Raw genomic sequence first — 20,262 nt, forward strand, 5'->3', positions numbered from 1 at the left:
AATCGCTTACATTCGGCACGCTGTATTTCAATATGCCTGTGTTTTTGTAAGATGTTCTGAACTGGTAAATGTGGCCATTTTTGTTGATTAATAACTTTAAAACGGGACTTTTATAAAAATGTGTAGTATGTCAAAAGTTGAGGAATCTCAAGGGCTATTCATCTTACAATTTTATTCGAAATCATTAGAGCTGTTTTTGAGAAATCAGAAAAAACGGGATAAAAAAATAACTTGAGCCCATAATTTCGTAAAAACGGTGGTATTTAGACAAAATTATGCAAGAAAGGCGTACAGAGTATTTCAAAATACCTTTCTAACGACATATAGCACAAGTCTGTAGCTTAAGTAGTTCAGTTTAGTTCACAAGTTACGGGTGTACAAAATGTACCTATTTATAGCTGTTTTCTCGACAAACTAGCTAGTTTTTCCTAAAATGGTAGAACTTATGTTTCTTATATTGAGCTGTTTAACGTCGTCTAGAGTTTTCAGGGCCCTTAAACAACTTTTTGGGACAAACCAACAAGCGGACAAGCTGACAGTCAAAATAAAATTTTCATTTTGAGAAGTCCCCCAAAAACTTGGTTTGCGTATTACTTTTGAACGGAGCATCCGATGTAGACAGTTGAGGTGTCATTCGACTGTTACACTTTCACCGCTTTTTCCCCCAAACCAATTGATTTGTTTAAGGTCTTAGTATGCAATACCTTTCGATTGATGTACTCGTAACAATTGGAAGATCACAGTAAATTTGCATTCCTTCTTGTATATATAGTAGTCGCCTTCGCACACCCTCCTGGTGCGCTTCGTCTCTACACAGTGATTCGTCGGAACATACTTTCCGACACAGGTAGCGGGAAAGTATTTGTATTCTTTATATGGATCACTAGCAAGTCGATTTAGCCATATAAGCTTGACTTTTTTGAAACCTTCTGACTTACTCCGAATGTAGTAAACCAAGTTTATCATGAAGCCTTCATAAGAAAGAATCAAAAATCGACACTGCGTTCTTTTTTTCAATATCCATTTCATATTTAATAAAACAATACATGTATCATAAATATTGACATGATTTAATTTCTTTATTTGTGGGAGCTCCAGTTTTTTAACAATATGTGTTCGTAACACATAGCAACGATTTATTTTAGCTTATATATGTTTTGTGTGTGCACACACATACATATGCAAGAACAATCTAGTATGTACCTGTAAATATTTTAATCTTAAAACATGAACAATACACATGACGTTTACGAGTATTAGCTTGGGTAAGGTACTTTGTTTAAGAATTAAAGATTCAAGCGTAAGCCGTAGTTAAAATGCTGGCTGTCTCAACTGTTAATAGTGGCCTTAGATTGGTAGTAACTAAAATTGCTGTTAACTTTTGTGTGCATTTTAAATGCAATTTTCTATAATACGAAAGAAAAACTATCTATAATAACGAGCGATAAAATCACGATCCTGATATTTCAGTTTGACTTCGTCGTGGTCAAAGTCGGTCTGATCCTTTCCTTCAAGTACCCAAACACAACGTATTTTTTAAAACAAGTCCTAGTATACATTTCACACAGATGACGTAACATTTTGACCGCTATCGATCGTCAGGCTAGATGCGCGCATACTTAACGAAGCCAAGGATAAGTTGCTGTGGTACATAACTTTGGGGGACAACAAAGAGCAGTTTTCGTTATCCAGTGCCGGTTTGTTGACGTGGGAAAACGGGGCCGAGGGTAGGAGGATGTCGGAGGTTATTCCCAGCAGACCATCGACCGAGAGAGCATTTGCATTGAGGGTGACCGTGACGGCGCTGCCTCCGTCGGTACTTTCACTTTCTACCGGTAAGGTGCCGCAAAGATGTGTGCGAGAGCTCACCAGCTTGTTGCAGGCGGGGCATGATCGCGGGGTATTTTTGTCCCGACGTCGTAATATTTCGTAGGCACACCTGCAAAACGAAACATGCAAGTTATGAAAACAAACATTCATTCACTCTTTCATTGTAGTTTGGTCGTTCCCGTGGGAGCACTGTATTTAAAGAGCTTTCCGATATTTAGAAAACTAAAATCTAATTACAGAAATTTTAAGAACGTTCCATTTTACCGAAAACAAAGTATAACGGTCTTTGTATTATTTTGAGATTAATTATCCGATCGATTCTATAGCAGCTATATGACAAAGCAGCTGGATTTGTCTTAAATTTAATTAAAAATTCTGAATTATTAAAACAATGATATTCCCAAGAGTAAAAGTTAACATGACAAGATACACCGTAATTATAATTGGCTTACATTTTTTTAAACGATTTTTTGATCATTTCTATGGAAGCTTTAACAAATAGTTGTCCGATCCGGCTCTCAGGCCAGGAGACTAGTTTGCGTAGATACGGACAGACGGACGGACAGACGGGTATGGCTAGATCGACTCGTTTAGTGAGGCTGATCAAGAACTTTTGACTGAAATCATTATACCCTCTTCAAGGATATAAAAAGAAGATTGGCTTGCTAAAACAGCTATGACAATTCTCTCTAGCGCTCACACTAGCAAATACGTAAAAATGGCGGCAGAAAAGTTTTTTCATGCTTTAAAAAATAAGGATACATGAAATGAGAGACTTACCTTGCATGAAGTATATGTGCACAAGGCAGAGCTTCCAAATTTTCCGGCCGAAGGCCAAACAACTCCCCACAAGCTCCGCAATTCAGGCCTAGCGCCGCATCCGTTTGATTTGCCAATCGAAAATGAGTGTTGTACTGATCCTCGTCGCCTAACGCGCGGTAAATTAAAGCCAAGCGACAACGGATCTTGCGAACCAGAAACTGTAACATAAACAGCAAGTAACCACATTTGTGTTTTCAATGAATACAATGCTTAAGAGTAAACTAAAGAAGTATATTATTTGTGGACAACAGTTGCTGGGTTCTATATTCTATTAGAAAATTTTCTAGACTAAAAAGAATTTTTTTATTTAGAAAAAAAAAATTTTTTAATCTATTTTCTAAAATGTGGGTGCATTTTATTTTACTTCCCCCTTCACCCGAGTGGATATTATTTATTTTTGCTTCCTCAAATTTATTTACTTTACCATCCATATATTTAATAAATTAATACAAAATATTTGACGCTACTATTGTTACATAAAAAACTATTGAGCCTAAAAAAGCAAGGAAGAAAGGTTAAGTCAAGTGTCTCGACTATCAGATACTCGTTACTCAGCTAATGGGAGAAAAAGGGAGATGGAGATATGCAAGCAGCAAGGCGAGATTGAAATATATGGTTGTGTACGCGGCAGACAGATTTAAGTGTTTTTTTTCTAGCATGAAAACTGGAGAGCCACAGTTTTTGGCGATCTATGGGCGTAAGAGTAAAAGATCAACGGGGCAATGACAAGACCAATGTATTTCAGTTTCAATTAAAATGTTTCTAACATGTAAACTGTAGGAGCTACCGTTTTGGGCGTGGCAAACTTGCGTTGCTTACGGAGACAAGGAATCAAAATTTGAAATCTCAGCCCTCTAGTTCTTGTAGTTTTCGAGATCACAGCGTTCACACGGACAGACGGACATGGCAGGATCGACTCGGCTAGTGCTCCTGATCAAGAATATATATACTTTAAAGGGTCGGAAAAGAATCCTTCTACCTGCTACGTCCTCTCCGACGAATGTATTATACCTTTTACTCGACGAGTAACTGGTCTAAAAATTCTCAAAATGTGTGTTTTATAAATATATTTAATTTACGTATATACATTTTTTATCAGGACCCCAAAAACCGTTGAAACGGAGACACACATAGAACGAAATAGGGGTGAGCTAAATGGAAGCTTATCCTCAAATCGCTACAAATTTGTACTATTACCTTTGCACCAATTGAGCTAGCAACTTCCAGAAGTCGTGTGTTAAACTCCAGCGGTCTGCAGTTGCAGATTTTGTTTTGAAGACGCAGTGTTTCCAGGCAACGGGCCGCTCCGTCCATAGCCTCCATTTGCGCCATACGATCCCCCAAACTTGCTGACGTACCCATTGCCTGTTCGTATTGCCGGAACGCACGCTAAAAATAATATTTAGACGCTGTAATGCTTTACTTACACTATAATGATGTATTCATTTCTGTTAGCTCATATGTCTATAAGAATTTAAAACTTAAAAAATCTAATATTAGGTAAAAATGAAAAGGTCTTAAAAATATTTATTAATTACGCATGTTAGAGTCTAACGGTTAGCCGCAGGTAATATTTATATTTCAATGTAATAGTTTAATGGAATAAGTTGTTGAACTATATCATATCGAATAAAAACACCTCCTAACTAGGTAAGGGGCGTGACGATCGCACCTTCAACTTACAAAAGTTCTGATATCAAATGTTTTCATTCATTTTTAGAAGAACATTTTTGAAAGTGTATTTACTTAGTCGATTTTACAAGCATTTTTCTTCACGAAATTGATATGAAAACTTTTGAAAGTTGATGTGCGATCGTTACGACCACTTGCTTCATTAAGAGGTGTTTTTATTTGATATCAAAAGATTTTGTTTCAAAAATCAATTACAAAATGGGAGTTCTATTCAATTTGCTGTAATACTCATAATAGCATTAAAATCAACATATATTTCAGTAGGCAAGACCATGTGGACTTCGGGACTGTATCCAGTACTTAATTAATATTTATTTATTTATTTTGACAAAAGATGTCATATCCTTAACTGGCTACTTAAATAGGTCTTAACTAATTACTAAGCCTACAGAAATACATGAACGAGGCCTTTTTATTACTATCACTAGACGAACTAGGGTCCAAGCTCATATTATGTGGCAAACTGTTAAATATGTGCCAGGCTCTGCAAAAGGTCTCTTGGGGAAACAACAAAAAAAAAAAAGGGAAAACAATTTAGTCGAGTACCTCGACTATCAGATACCCGCTACTCAGCTAAAGGGACCAAAGTAAAATGGAGATATGCAGTAAAGCGAGATTGAAATGCGCCACCTACCTGCGATCTCAATATATGGTTATGTGGGCGGTAGACAGATTTAGGCGTTATAGGCGTTAGAGTGGGCGTGGCAAACTTTTTTTGGGGCCAATCGATAGGTATTGACGAGACTAATACATTTCAGTTAAAATTTTGGGCGGCTTGTGGGCGGTAAAGTGGGCGTGGCATCTTTGCGTAACAAACTTGCACTGCGTACAAGGCTACGGAATCTAAATCTGAAATCCCAATTCTCTATCTTCTATAGTTTCTGAGATATTCGCGTTCATATTTATGATTTTTTCAAGTTTTTGGGCGGATTGTTGGCCTAAAAGTGGGCGTGGCAAACTTTTTGTTGGGTTAATCGATAGGTATTGATGAGGACAAAACATTTCAGTTAAAATTTTTATTCTAGCATCAAAACTGTAGGAGCCACAGTTTTGGGCGGTTTGTGGGCGTTAGAGTGGGCGTGGCACATTGCTGAAACAAACTTGCGCTGCGTAAGAAGCTCAGGAATCTGTACGACAAATCTCAATAACCTAGCTTCCATAGTTTCCGAGATCTCAGCGTTCATCCGGACGGACAGACGGACATGGCTAGATCGACTCGGCTAGTGATCCTGATCAAGAATATATATACTTTGTGGGGTCGGAAACGCTTCATTCTGCCAGTTACATACTGTCCGACGAATCTAGTATACCCTTTTACTCTACAAGTAACGGGTATAATTATCGAGTGGAAACCCATTTTTCAAGTTTTGCTAATAAAGCAATAGACAGACTTTGTCAGTATACAGACATTATAGAAATATTTTTTCTTGGAATTTAAATAAAGTATCTGTTGAAGTCATCGGAAATTCAACCTACCTAATTTTTTAGGAATTTTAATAATTTATTTATTAGGGCAGTGTCAGGTACAGTGACCAACGATTCGTTTTTTGAATGTCACTTTTTCAAAAATCAATATTTTTCAAAAGTCAAAAAGCAGAATGTTGCTGACATCTGTTGATAAAAACACACTAATACTTTGCAGATGTGAAAATGATTTACTTTTCTTCATTAAAAGTTTTAAGTGTTTTCACATCAGTTCCGGGTTTAAATTGAGCATTCAAGTTGCTAAATTTGAAGTTGACAAAAATACACAAAAGAATATAAAAATTCATAAAAAAGAAACAAATAACGATTTAATGTCAACAAAAAACAAAAAAAAAATAAATCTTTATACCCTACAAAATGCTTGTCACGATACCCGACAATGGCACTGTTCGAAATATTAATTTTTGACACTTTCATAAGGCGGAAAAGAAAAAACACAAAGGACCAAGATCTGTTGGTAAAGATCGTAATAATACTTTATATTTATCTGACTTGGTTTTCCAGAAATCTTTGCTCTGGCACTGCTGAAACACATAAATTGAATAGGTTTTTTAATTTCGGTTCCACCTGCTTAGTCAAAATTATCTCTCGAAGAAGTTACGCGAACTCTTAATAATACTATTCTAAATATGTTGGCACGATAAGAGAAATCGACAAACAATTATTTGGAATTTTAGACGTGACGTAACATACATATGACATACGACATTTGTAAAAAAAAAAATTTTAGATAGTCGAAAAGTGGTTACAAAGAAACTTTTCTATAGTTTTAATAATATTGTATTTAGAGAATCTAAGAAAACGTGTCATTTGATGCGTACTCTCAGTAAGAACAGAACTAGGCTTATAACCTGGGCCACCAGCCCAAAAAAAAAGCGTTCGAACACTCGCCTGGTGCGCTTCGTCACTATGTGAACTGCTGCCAACAGTAATATAGCATAAAAAGATGTTTTTCTTTCATATAATCAAACTAAAATACCTCATAATGATTTTAAATGTTGTAACAATCTCACATTCAACATACAAAAGCAGTAATATCTTTACAAAAAAATGACAATGAACTCAACTTAATTAATACGCTTTCTTAACATGTATAATATACATATACACTTTCGCCAATTCTTGTTCTGAACCAATTTATTAATTAAATAATTATTAATTAATACGATTCAGTATTTAGTAACACACAATATTGTCTCAATAGGGCAATTCCTTTTCATCTTAGAAACTATTAAATTAATTTTACCATAATTTTGCATGAACCAATTGAAAAACATTTATCATTTAAAAGTTAACATTTTATATAGTAAAAAGTACTACCATATTACATATGATTACTGCTGTCAGCAGTGCTTTAGTAACTATGCTAAATGTGCTATAGTATTTTTACTTGTGATATTGTGATTGAAATAAAATTCGATGTATTAATATATTTTTTATATTTTTTCCTAAGCATGAGGATCAACACTATTAACACGGCGAATATGCGTTCATATATTACTGAACCGCGAATTTTTGGGTTCTCAAATATCCATCCTCGACAGCCCGAGGTTTTTGAAAACTGCAGATTTTAATGATCCAATTATTCCACCAGTTCAGTTATTCGCGATGATCGCCAGGATCTTAAAGAAGCCCAATTAATAAGTATCTTGTTTTACGAAATTAATTTACTATAAAAGCCGCGGATAGGCCCCAAGTCAGTTAACATATCATTTTTAACAGAGCCTCAGGAATAGTCCCAAAAGTTTGCCTTTTATACACTCAAAAAAAATTCACCGTAAATGTTAATTCACCATTAAAATAAGAAACTTTTTCTTGGGTATCTTAAACTAAGAAAAACTGACCATTAATTTTTTTTATAATGAATAAGAAGAAGAGAATTAGCATTTTTCTTGGATTAATGGCGATATTTTCTTGGATTAATGACAATATTTTTATAACATTTTTCTCAATATAATGGCGATAACGCCTTTGGTTTTTGGACAAAAAATCCTTTTTTATTACAGAAAGGGTGGAAAATGTTGGTACATTTTTATTTAAAGTTTGCCATCCCTAAAATGGGATCATGGAGAATTGGAGAATTGGCAGTCTCAAGTATGTTACTTAAGCCTAGTACTCACATCGACGAAAACCGCGAGCTAACCATAGGATTGAGTCAGATCTGTTTTCAGCGCGGTACTCATATGAGCTAAGGAAATACCAGAAAAAATACCAGATTTTGCGAGTGAATTTCGTTGCCGTTAGCCGCGGCCCAAAGAATAAGAAATTTAATCTTTGGCGGTGTTCGTACAAAGGCGTTGTGGTCACTATAAATTAACAAGAAAGGAAGTTAACTTCGGCAAGCCGAAGCTTGTATACCCTTGCAGTTATGTTTATTAAATTTAAAATACAAAAAATGATATTCCCAATAGTATATGTATATGTCAGAAAACACCGAAGCTATAATTTGTTTCATATTATTTTCCCACCAATTTTCCGATCGTTCCTATGGCAGCTATATGATATAGTCGTCCGATTTTGATAAAATTTAATTCGAAACTCAAAACTAATTAAAAAATGTCATTTCCAAGCTTAGAAGGTTATATGTTGAAAAACACCAAAGATATAATTTTTGTAATTTTTTTTTCCGATTATTCCTATGGGATCTATAAGATATAGTTGTCCGATCCGGCTGGTTCCGACTTATATACTACCTGCAAAAGATATAAGACTTTTGGGAAAGTTTCAGCCCGATAGCTTTAAAACTGAGAGACTAGTTTGCGTAGAAACGGACGGACAGACGGACAGACGGACATGGCTAGATCGACTCGTCTAGTCATGCTGATCAAGAATATATATACTTTATGGGGTCGGAAACGTCTCCTTCACTGCGTTGCAAACTTTTGACTGAAATCAATATACATATATATATATATATATATATATATATATATATATATTTATGAACAATTTAGCTATTCTGTTTAGAAAAAATTGACTTTAAATATAGAAAAAATTTTCTTGAATTACGAAAAAAGACTGTAATTTATGAAAAACAATCCATATTTTAAGAAAGAAATGCCCTTAAAGATTAGAAATGCTGTACTTGTTCTTTAGAAAAAAAGGCTTTTTTTTCAGAACAGTTTCGTAATTCAAGAAACTTTTTTCAACTTATAATGTATTTTGACGTGAATTTAAGAACAATTTTTAGTTATTTCCAGAAAGTGCTTACATAAATTCAAGAAAATTATTTGCTTAAAATAAAGGCGAGACGCCGTTGAACGAAAATCATGGGCAATTTTCTTGAATTAAGGGTGATTTTTTTGTGTATTTTTTAACTTCAAAAACATGTTTCTTAAATTTTTTAATGTTTTTTAGACTTAAAACTCATGTTTACATGCTTGCTTATTGCATAGAATTTTGAGCCCTGCTTGTATATCAATACTTACGTCCATATCCATTTTCTTCCGGTAAATGTCACCCATAACTCGAATACTTCGCGTGTATGTCGCCTGATCTCCAGATATAAGCGACAGCTTTGTGGCCTCCTAAGTCAGAACAACGATTAAGGGTGAGCCCATATCACGTTAAGTGAAAAAATTTAAAGAACTTGACACTACCTTACAATAATCCTGTGCATCTCCGAGCTCGCCCTGCTTTCGCAGAGATACGGCCATTCGCAATAACGCGGCTCTATGGTGGCATGAGTTAAGGTCACCCAGTTGTAATGAACGAGATAAATCGTAGGCCTTAGAAGCGTACGTTGCGCTTTTATCGTTATCCTGGAGCCGTCCAAAAAGCTCAGAGAGTGCGACATACACCTGTAACTCTAGAGACGGATCTCCAACAGCTGTAGCTATCTTGTAGGCCCCCTGCAAGCCTTCCAATGCCCTGGAGAATCCACCCATTTCAAGATAAACTCGTGCAACCGTCAAATGGACAAGTCCACTTCGGCACTTAGTGCCACACTCATTGTAAAGTGAGTGCCTAGCATAACTCAACGAACGCTCCAAGCCTCCCAAACAAGCGTGTGCTCTGCTGAGGTTTAGGTACGTCTCAGCCCGCATATTTGGTGAATCCAGTTCCTCCGATATTCTGAAGAAAGACACGTTAAACAAGAAAAGAAGCTAACTTCGGCAAGCCGAAGTTGCTACACCCTTGGAGGTCGTTCCCGTGGGAACATTTCCGATTTTTAAAAAACCAAATACAAATTACAGAAATTTTAAGATAATGTTCCATTTAAATTTTTACCGTATATGTTTACCGAAACGAAATATAACGGTCTTTGTATTATTTTGAGATTAATTATCCAATCGTTCATATGGAAGCTATATGATAAAGTCGTCCGATTTTTTAAAATTTATTTCGAAATTTTAAAAGAAGGATTTTTCAAAGAGTAGAAGTTAGTATGTCAAAAAAACTATATCAAGGATCCCATAGAAGGGATCAAAAAAAATTGTTTTTCAATGTTAAAAAATTATAATTTGGTGGTTTTCACTTATTTACTTTAACTCTTGGGATTATCATTCTTTTAATATTTCAGAATCTCGAATTATATATTTAACTGCCATAGGAACGATCGGGTTATCAATGTCAAAATAACGCAAAAACCGTTACATCTCTTTTACTTAGGATACTACATTTAAATGGAAGATTATCTTAATATTTCTGTATTTATTTTTTAGTTTTCCTAAAATCGGAAAGCTCTGTATATTCAATGCTCCCACGGTAAAGACTTGGAAGAGTATAGAAACTTCGGCTTACCAAAGTACGCTTCCTTTCTTGTTTTAAAAATATTTTCTTGATTATTCCTATGGGTGCTATAGGATATAGTTCTCCGATACGGCTCGATCCGACTTATATACTACCTGCAATAGAAATAAGACTTTTGGGAAGCTTTCATCCCGATAGCTCTAAAACTGAAAGACTGGTTTGTGTAGAATCGGACAGTCGGACGGACATCGCTAGTTTGACTCGTCTAGTGGTCGGAAAGTCTCCTTCACTGCCTTGCCAACTTCTGACTGAAATCATTGTATTATAAAGAAAATTAAAGTTCGGCAGAAGTTTGCAACCATGTGAAAACGTTCAAGATCCTTAAAAATATTATTCTAACCAGGAATTTATCTAATACTCTTAACGGAAACTAGTCTTTTAGCAATTTGAAGGAAACTTTTCCAAAAGTCTTCTTTCTGTTTCAGGCAGTATTATTTTTATAAAATAACATCCACAGTAAATATTAACTAGGAGCTTTAGTAAACTCACCCAAGCTGCTGGTGGCCAAATTCAATAGCTTCACGAAATTTGCCCCAGTCCATGTGAGCCTGGTACCTGTGAGTTATAGGTGTATATAAACCGATGTTAAGCTACTGAATGATACAAAACGAATTTAAAAGTTGTTGAGAGTAGATCATGCCTTTTTTTAAATATGTAGTGAACATTTTAAAATGACAGGGATCTTAGAAATAAAAATTTAAGTTTTTTGCTGTATAATTCTAGAAGTAAATAACTAAAATGGCGGGTCGTTTATGACATGATTACATAGAGGTTTTTGATAGGATTTTCTTAAATTGTACACTACTCTCCTCCTACATCTATTAGAATTAGGAGTCAATTTAATTTTTTTAGATTTTGCTCATACATACAAGTATCCTAGTAGCTGGAAGCAGTCCTCTGGCTGACAGGTTCCTTTAAGGGCACTACGCCATGTACGTACGGCCTCTGTTTGGTTGTTTTGCTCATATAGCCGTCGTCCTCGCTCGATCTGAAAAGGAACATGAATTAAATCTCCAATATGTTAATATATAAGAGCCATACCTTTCGTTTAGCTATGTATTGCTTGAGGCTTTGTTGGCAGGACAAAAAGCAACTGATTACAGAAGCTGACCGTAGTACACCCTGACCAGCCCAGAGGGAACGGGATCCCACGTCAGGACTGGACCCATATCCGGCCAGTCGTGAAAAACTTTCATCTAATTGACAAAGGTCTGAAAAATATTTAATAATTTTCAGAATAATTATACTTCTTTATTCTGTCTTACTTAGGCCAGTATGAACGCTGATATCTCGGAAACTAATAAAGCAAGAAAGTTGGTTTAAGCATGCAAATTATACTTTTCCTGTGCAGTAAAAATCGGACAAAAACCGAAACATGTTCCATTTTTAAGTTGTCATCCTAACGAACCCAACAAGGATTATTTGGGCAAAATACATCCCGGCTTTTTATTCGTCTTCTTTTTTGTCAAGGGTAGAGAGTTATAATTCGATACGTAGTTTCTAGTGGTGCGATTGTGTCATTTTTCTTCAGATTGTACCAGGCCCACTTAATGACACATTTTTGAAGATTTTTTAGGTGTATGTTTTATTATATTAATTTATCAATACCTATCGATTGACCAAAAATCGCGAGAGTTTGTGGCGCCCAAGTGTTAAATAATTAGTTAGTTATATATATTTTTGATCAGCATCACTAGCCGAGTCGAGCTAAAGTTGAGATTAGGCATGGAGAGTCTAGAGATTCTTGGGCAGGGAAGTTTATTTTAGCATGATGCCAAGCCCACACACAATTTGAAAGCTAGCATGCGGAATGTTTTCGTCGTCCAATGATTATTTTATTGGAATAAGCAAATTTATCAAGGATGAGATTACCATTCAGGCAAGCGTAGTGAAGTTATAGGGACTATTGTGCGCCAGCAGTGACGCCACGACCATTTTCATAGGTTATAACCGTTTCGACCCTTTTAAGTATTTATAACACCTTCCTCGCATACCTTTTTTTTTGACTATATACATTTTTTAAGCAACAGTTTTGGGAGGTGGATGCGCCTTTAAATGGCTTGTTCTTTAGATAAATATTGTATATTGTATATGTAATATTGTGTCAGGGTTCGCCAAGAAGGACATATGCTGGAGGTTGGTTGTTCAAGATGAGATAAATTGCTGGGTTCCGAGCCGAGGCTCCTTGGGTCAGCTATTGCATTTCCTTCTCAAAAAAACCCAGAAACGCAAAGTACAAAAATCACCTAAACTCGTTTAAAAATACTGAATGAATTGAAATGCACCACCTACCGGCGGTAGACACATTTAAGCGTTGTGGGCGTTACAGTGGGCGCAAGTAGTGATGATGATCACTACTCAGCTAAAAGGACCAAAGGGAGATGGAGATATGCAAGCAGCAAAGTTAGATTGTAATGCACCACCTACTCGCTATCTCGGCAAACAGATTTAAGCGTTATGGGCGTTGTAGTGGGCGTGGCAAACTTTTTTTGGTCAATAGATAGGTATTGACGAGACTAATACATTAAAGTTAAAATTTTTACCTAGCATGCAAATTGTGGGCGCCACAGATTTGGGCGGTTTGTGGGCGTAAGAGTGGGCGTGGCACATTCGCGTAGCAAACTTTCGCTGCGTACGAGGCTACGGAATCTAAACATGAAATCTCAATTCTCTATCTTTGATAGTTTCCGAGATATCCGAGATATTTATGATTTTTTGAAGTTTGTGGGCGTTAGAGTGGGCGTGGCACCCTGCTGAAAAAAACTTGCGCTGCGCAAGCTCAAGGAATCTGCGTCCAAATCCCAATAGCCTAGCTCTTACAGTTTCCGAGATCTCAGCGTTCATACGGACAGACGGACATGGGTAGATCGACTCGGCTAGTGATCCTGATCAAGAATATATATACTCCTTCTGCCTGTTACATACTTTCCGACGAGTAACGGGTACAATTATATTCCTAAGAGCTGGAAATAATATGTCAAGAAACACCGAGACTATAATTAAAATGTTGTATTTATTATTTTTCCGATTATTCCTATGGGAGCTATAATATATAGTTGTCCGATCCAATTCGTTCCGACTTTTATACTACCTGCAATAGAAATAAGACTTTTGGGAAGGTTTCATCCAGATAGCTTCAGAACAGAGACTAGTTTGCATTGAAACGGACAGATGTACATGGGTGGATAGACTCGTCTAGTTATGCTGATCAAGAATTTATATACTAAATGGGGTCGGAAACGTCTCCTTAATATATCTTTTATATATTGATGTTGGACCTAACCCACTTAACCTAATATTAATTGTACTGCTACAAAATTAAACATATATGCCCAAAAAATTGGGTACATTTAAATAAAACGTTAAGTGTTTACTAGTGATAAACATGATTTATTTTTTTTAATTGGATATTATCTCCTTAAAAGAAAACATTTTTATTTTGTCCGCGGTGGGTATCGATCCGGAGTCTCGCTAGGGCCAAATACGGTCATAAGATTTTAGGAAACATGTTAAATATTTTCTTAGCAATTTAAAACATAATATTGCATTTAAAAATACTTCAGATTTACTTATTAGAAACGAAAAATAAAAATGTAATTAGAAAAGAAAAATAAAATAAAATGTGTGTTTTGACCAAGACTCGAACTTCGAACCCCGAGAACAATAAAATGTCAAATGAGCCAAGTCTATATGGTTTTATTTCGTGGAAAACATCCTTTTGTAAGATCAAACCATTTATTTTTGTATTATATACTCGTACACTACTTTCAGGCACCCATTAACCTAAAATCTAGGTGAAAAATTGTAAGTCATGGAAGCCTAAATTTTAGTCCATACATGCACTTAGCTCCAGGTTTAGCGGTATTTTATGTCATTCTTTTTCTGGGTTTAGTAACGGGAACATTCAGACATTCAATTTTCAAAATGTATGAATTCGCAGAAGCATTTGTTCTATATAATAGTTAGTTAGTTATATAAGTTTTTGGTCCTTTGTAAACCCTTGGATCTGAACACATGATGAGGACAGAAGGACATGGCTAGATCGACTCAGCTAGTAATCATGATCAGGAGTTTGTCTACTTTATAAAATAAAACAATTACACCTATCCCTCGCTTTGCGTCGATTCGTTTTGCGTTTTTTCGAAGTTGCGCCTCTTCTTAATTAGAACTAATTTTCATTGTGCGTGGTTAGATTTTCGATTTTGCGTTGTTATGGGATGAAGTCGTTAATAAGTTTAAAAAAAAAAAAAAGTTCAGCAAACATTGGACCAATTTTTTTTTTTTTTTTTTTTATAGATCTCTTTGCTGAATTTTCTTTTTAAAAAGTAGTATTTTTGTAACCCTGGAACCCATCTTTACACGGTTTGCTATAGAAAATCGTAATTCACTTTGCGTCGTTTCAATTTGCGTCGTATTTTTTTGGAACGTATCCCCGACGCAAAGCGAGGGATAGGTGTATTTGTTTTTATTTTTAAGAAATATACATTTTTATAATTATTTTAATTGGTTTATCAAACATAAATTTAACGAAAATCAAACCTTCGGAACGGGAATGGCTCTTTTAAGAGATTGTGCCTCACAAGGCAAATCTTCTAACACAGTCCTGTTAGTATGTTATTACACTGTGCAATCTTTTTGGTGTAATGAAATGTAATCGCAATTTGGACTTAAGGTGCGCAAAGTACTTATCAAAACTAGCGTAATCCAATTTGAATTTTTCTGGCTTAGCTCGCGATTACCTAACATAGCGAGTTTTATATATCAATTATATTTATAATGGTCATATTCTTTAAGCCAATTAATATTTCAAACTCAAGTCTTCAGTTATTATGTAGGTATGAACCCGAGAAACTAAAGTTCCGCAAACATGGCATTCAAAATCGAAAATAGAGTTTACAAAAACAAGAAATTTTATATAATATTCAAACTGCAAGCTAACAAATTAGCACGCAAATTACAGTCTTAATATTGGTGTGGTATTTTTTCAGTTTTAAAGCTATCGGGCTGAAACTTTCCCAAAAGTCGTATTTCTTTTGCAGGTAGTACATAAGTCGGAACCACCCGAATCGGACAACTATATCTTATAGCTCCCATAGGAATAATCGGAAAAAACTAAACAAAAGTATATCTTTCGTGTTTTTAAACATATAACCTCCTACGCTGATAAAATTAAATTCGAAATTCAGAACTAATTAAAAAATGTTATTTCCAAGCGTAGGAGGTTATATGTTAAAAAACACCGAAGCTATAATTTGTTTCATATTATTTTCCCACCAATTTTCCGATCGTTCCTATGCAGCTTTATGATATAGTCGTCCGATTTCGATAAAATTTAATTCAAAATTCAAAACTAATTAAAAAATGTTATTTCCAAGCTTAGGAGGTTATATACTAAAAAACACCAAAAATATAATTTTTTAAATTTTTTTTTCCGATTATTTCTAGGGGAGTTATAAGATATAGTTGTCCGATCCGCCGAGTTCCGACTTATATACTACCTGCAAAAGATATAAGACTTTTGGGAAAGTTTCAGCCCGATAGCTTTAAAACTGAGAGACTAGTTTGCGTAGAAACGGACGGACAGACGGACAGACGGACATGGCTAGATCGACTCGTCTAGTCATGCTGATCAAGAATATATATACTTTATGGGGTCGGAAACGTCTCCTTCACTGCGTTGCAAACTTTTGACTGAAATCAATATGCAAGGGTATAAAAATCCGTCCTTTGAAGATAGTTATACCCGTTACTCGTAGATTCGTCGGAAAGTATGTAACAGGCAGAAGGAAGCGTTTCCGACCCGATAAAGTATATATATTCTTGATCAGGATCACTAGCCGAGTCGATCTAGCCATGTCCGTCTGTCCGGATGAACGCTGCGATCTCGGAAACTATAGGCTATTGGGATATGGCATGCAGATTCCTGAGCTTCTTACGCAGCGCAAGTTTGTTTCAGCAGAGTGCCACGCCCACTCTAACGCCCACAAACCGCCCAAAACTGTGGCTCATACAGTTTTGATGCTAGAATAAAATTTTTTAATGAAATGTATTGTTCTCATCAATACCTAGCTGAGTAACGGGTATCTGATAGTCGAGGTACTCGACTATAGCGTTCTTCCTTGTTTTGGCTTTATAGTTCCACGGGTTCTTACCTACGCTGAAAACTTGAGTTTAAAATTACATTCGGCTTAGAAGATATGGTCATTAGATATAAAGTTGGTATTGAAAACTTTAACTCGCTATGTTTGGTAAACGCGAGCTGAGATAGAGAAATCCAAATGGGTTTAAGCTAGTTTCGATGAGCACTTTTCGCAAATGAAGTCCAAATTGCGTTTACAATTTTCGTGTTGCACTGTGTTATGTATACAAGTAAGTGCACATATTTGATTTTCAAACCGTTTGAATTTTCCAATAGGTAACGAGATCCATCAGGTGACGTTAGTAAATGTGTTGCAGACAGATTCTGGCTAGGTGGGATGCTAAAAGTAAAAATAAATTGCAATACGCAAACATGGATATACATATATGTATGTTTGTAAGATAAATATATATTAATACCTAAGCAGATCCTTAGAATCAATGCTCTCCCATGACATGACAAGCTCCTTTGCTCTTTACCTATTGGAATAACACTGAAAATAAGATATGATTAAATTGTATTTTTCCAATTATAGTAATACAATAACGCATGTCTTTCAGTAAATAAAACTATACCAAAATACATCGATAACACCAGTTTACAGAATTAATCGTAAAAATTCTCACAAAGGCGTCCTTGGTTTTCCGGTAAAGTTTTTCTTCCTGATTAAAAAGGCACTCAAAATGCTTTGTATGGTGCTATTGTTTCATAAGTGAAGAAAACTTTATTGGCCTGTGCTTGGGCCTCAAGTGCTGATTAACCGGTTTCGGTCATTAAAGAGACATATGGTAATAGAACGCTCTTCAACTTTTGTATACACATTTTATACTTCCAGTCGCTAATATTGATGCTAGCGCCCAACAAAGATGACAAAGTTGGTCAAATTCATGAGCCACAGACATAAAATTTGCTTTTGAATTACAAGTACGCATAAAATCCGAAATTCATTTTATTGGTTTTACTTGTAAATAGTACTCTGCCAAAGACATCAAGCTTATGATCTCTACAATCCATCAACACTGATTTTAATTTTTTGTTGTTTTTTTTATTTTATTTTCGTTTGCCTATGTTAAGAGATGTTTGCATCTGTTAATGGAGATAACAGGGCTTTAACAATAAAAAATCGGCATTTTTCCCAACTCATAAAATCTATTTAATATCGAACGTACAGTCGATTTCTATGTTAATGGTTAAGAACAAGAGAGAACTCTTTAGTCGAGTGCTTCGACTATCAGATACCCGATACCTAGCCAACCAACTAAAAAATACATTTTTTATATACTTTAAATTTTACATTTTTATCTACGGGCTGTGACGTTATTACTGATGTTCTTGCTAGATTCAGCGGACCGGTAGGTATTGACAAGCGTAATAAAATAAAATTTGTTTTAATTTTTAATCTTTGAAAATGTGGGCGCCCCAGTTTTGGGTAGCGTTCGGAAAGTATGTCACAGATAGAAGGAACCGCTACCGACCCTATAAGGTACATACATATATACATTCTTGATCAGGACTAGTAGCCGGGTCGATCTAGAGAGGTTCCTATGTCTGTCTGTATATCTCTCAGTATGATCGCTGAGATCTCAGAAACTATAAGAGGTAGAAAAGTGGATTAGGCATGCAGATTATAGGGCTAGGAGTCCCACGCACAATGCCACAAATGCCCATGACGCCAGATCTGTCTGGCGCCAAATATATTAATATTTCCTAAAAGTAACTGGGCTTTGTGTTGATTTTCAAAAGCCATCTAACACAAATAAGTTTAAAATAACACCATTCACTTAAAAGATATAAGCCAATAAATGAATCGACTCTATGCTGCTTGCATAACTCCATATCCCCTGCAGTCCCTTTAGCTAAGTAACGGGTGAATAATAGTCGAGGCCATCGGTTATAGCGTTCTTTCTTGTTAACATAAAACTTTGCCGAAGAAATGACAAGACTACATTAAGTATTTTGCATGCTACGACACGACAAACTTTGAAAATGTCAGATTTTAAACAATTTAGTGTATGTAAAACGCCTGTTGATATCACATTTTTAGGTTCCCATCCGATCGAACCAAGTAAGACAAGGAGAAAATACATGCTGGCTTTTTATTCGCCTTCAAAACAATTAACATCATAACATTTAGACAATAGCGGCCCAGTCCCTACAACAGGGACGTACGTTTTCTCATTTGGGTCTGAGACCCAAGCCGTGGTTTCTAAAGAATTTACATAGAAGGTTTTTCCGTGGCCCTCTTATCATTGAATTTTAAATGTTGCAGTTTTAAGTGCTGTAAATATAATGTATTTTTTGCTACGATGTGTTTTAAAAATGTAGACAAAATTGTGTATTTGTCCTTATACCGGGCCACTCTCCACAACCGTGAATAAAAGAAATCTCGATATAAGGATAATCATTGTTATTTTTTCTTAAAATTCTGCAGGTAAATTCGAAAGAAATCAGGTTTTTACGATTTTTGAAGTACAGGCTAATTTTTGACAAAATCAATATTCTTTTATTCACTTTTAAAGTGAAAAAATTTGTCAAAAAGTCTATATATAACACGTTTGTACGCATACTGGATTCTGCGTTAATCGGACAATTTCCTCAAGCGCTTGTTAACCTAAAGGTATGGATCCAAATTATACTTTCAGCCTATCTTGCGGTCAAAAAACAGTTCTTAATGTACCCATTTGCTTACATTGTTTATATTTGTCTCCTGTTTTATTTACTTATTATTTATTTAAGAGTTTTCAAATCAAAACAAAAAGCAGCTGTTCTTATATTGAAAAACAAAAAATCATTTGTACACAAGTCCAAAGATAAATATTTATTTTGTGACAGGGCAACGTGAAAGCAGTGTACTTTTGTTTAGAATAAAAACATTTTTCAATAACTAGCAGTATTTATCTGCCAGGTAATACCTACAATCTCGTCTCAAATAAAGCCAAAATGTAAATTATCCTATCCACTGACGGTTTTTTCCATTTGTTGTATGTTTATATAAACAAGCTTTTATGCCCAGTAAACTCACATTTTGACGTCATTCGTTGTACCTTGAACCAGCTTAAAATCCTTCTTTTACACAGGGTTATATGAGTGACCTTGCTCGAATGTCTGCTTCTTGTTCCGTCATAGAAATTTTCTGAAACGCTTGGATACTCATCTGTATATATTAGCAAAACATAATTACGTTCAGTGCTAAAGGACCGCTAACGCATTGCACCGAATTTTGGCTATTAACTTTACAGCTTCACATCTCTGTAGAATCCATAAGAGAAAGCACTTAATTTATCTACGGGTACTTCGAGCACTCGACAATATACTAGTCCAAGTTGGACGTGGAAGCATCTTGTTTGTGGTCAAAAAGTCTGATTGGTGGTGGGTTTTAGGTATTGCAGGAGGCTGCGCGATGATGCCTTGAGAAAGTGATTTTTGTTGTAGGTGCTACAGTGGAACCAGTTCCAACCAGTTGCATGCTGGCGCCTCTGGAACAAATATCGCGACAGTTTAAGTTTTCATGATGTAATTTTAATCAAGAAAGAAAGATAACT

At 35.5% G+C, this 20,262-nt stretch overlaps 1 protein-coding gene across 4 annotated transcripts; it reads right to left on the reverse strand.

Annotated features, from left to right (window-relative positions):
- Positions 1 to 1,049: 1,049 nt before the first annotated feature.
- On the reverse strand, positions 1,050 to 20,048 carry LOC108020413 (43 kDa receptor-associated protein of the synapse). Of its 4 annotated transcripts, none has more exons than XM_017088714.4 (11): positions 19,743 to 20,048; positions 17,140 to 17,213; positions 16,978 to 17,060; positions 11,623 to 11,792; positions 11,451 to 11,569; positions 11,071 to 11,136; positions 9,429 to 9,903; positions 9,258 to 9,356; positions 3,850 to 4,041; positions 2,611 to 2,810; positions 1,050 to 1,939 (listed from the first exon to the last, which is right to left on the reverse strand). In XM_017088714.4, the coding sequence occupies exons 2-11, from the start codon at positions 17,175 to 17,177 to the stop codon at positions 1,561 to 1,563; spliced, it is 1,821 nt and encodes a 606-aa protein (XP_016944203.2). In that variant the 5' UTR covers positions 17,178 to 17,213; positions 19,743 to 20,048; the 3' UTR covers positions 1,050 to 1,560. The 4 variants fall into 4 exon arrangements, with proteins under 4 accessions (XP_016944203.2, XP_065723374.2, XP_065723373.2 ...); XM_065867302.2 differs by lacking the exon at positions 19,743 to 20,048 and adding an exon at positions 17,347 to 17,477; XM_065867301.2 differs by lacking the exon at positions 19,743 to 20,048 and adding an exon at positions 17,296 to 17,431.
- Between the last annotated feature and the right edge of the window lie 214 nt (positions 20,049 to 20,262).

The sequence above is a fragment of the Drosophila suzukii genome, chromosome 4 (assembly GCF_043229965.1).
Source record: "Drosophila suzukii chromosome 4, CBGP_Dsuzu_IsoJpt1.0, whole genome shotgun sequence".
NCBI lineage: Eukaryota > Metazoa > Arthropoda > Insecta > Diptera > Drosophilidae > Drosophila > Drosophila suzukii.

What these genes read in the sequence shown, in the direction of transcription:
- LOC108020413 (XM_017088714.4), bottom strand. Translation starts at nt 17,177, where the DNA reads ATGTCATGGGAGAGCATTGATTCTAAGGATCTGCTTAG. An exon ending in TTCCAGCTACTAGGATACTT is followed by an intron (nt 11,137 to 11,450) that starts GTATGTATGAGC and finishes TATAACTCACAG; the next exon opens with GTACCAGGCTCACATGGACT. An exon ending in GCACATATACTTCATGCAAG is followed by an intron (nt 1,940 to 2,610) that starts GTAAGTCTCTCA and finishes TTCGTTTTGCAG; the next exon opens with GTGTGCCTACGAAATATTAC.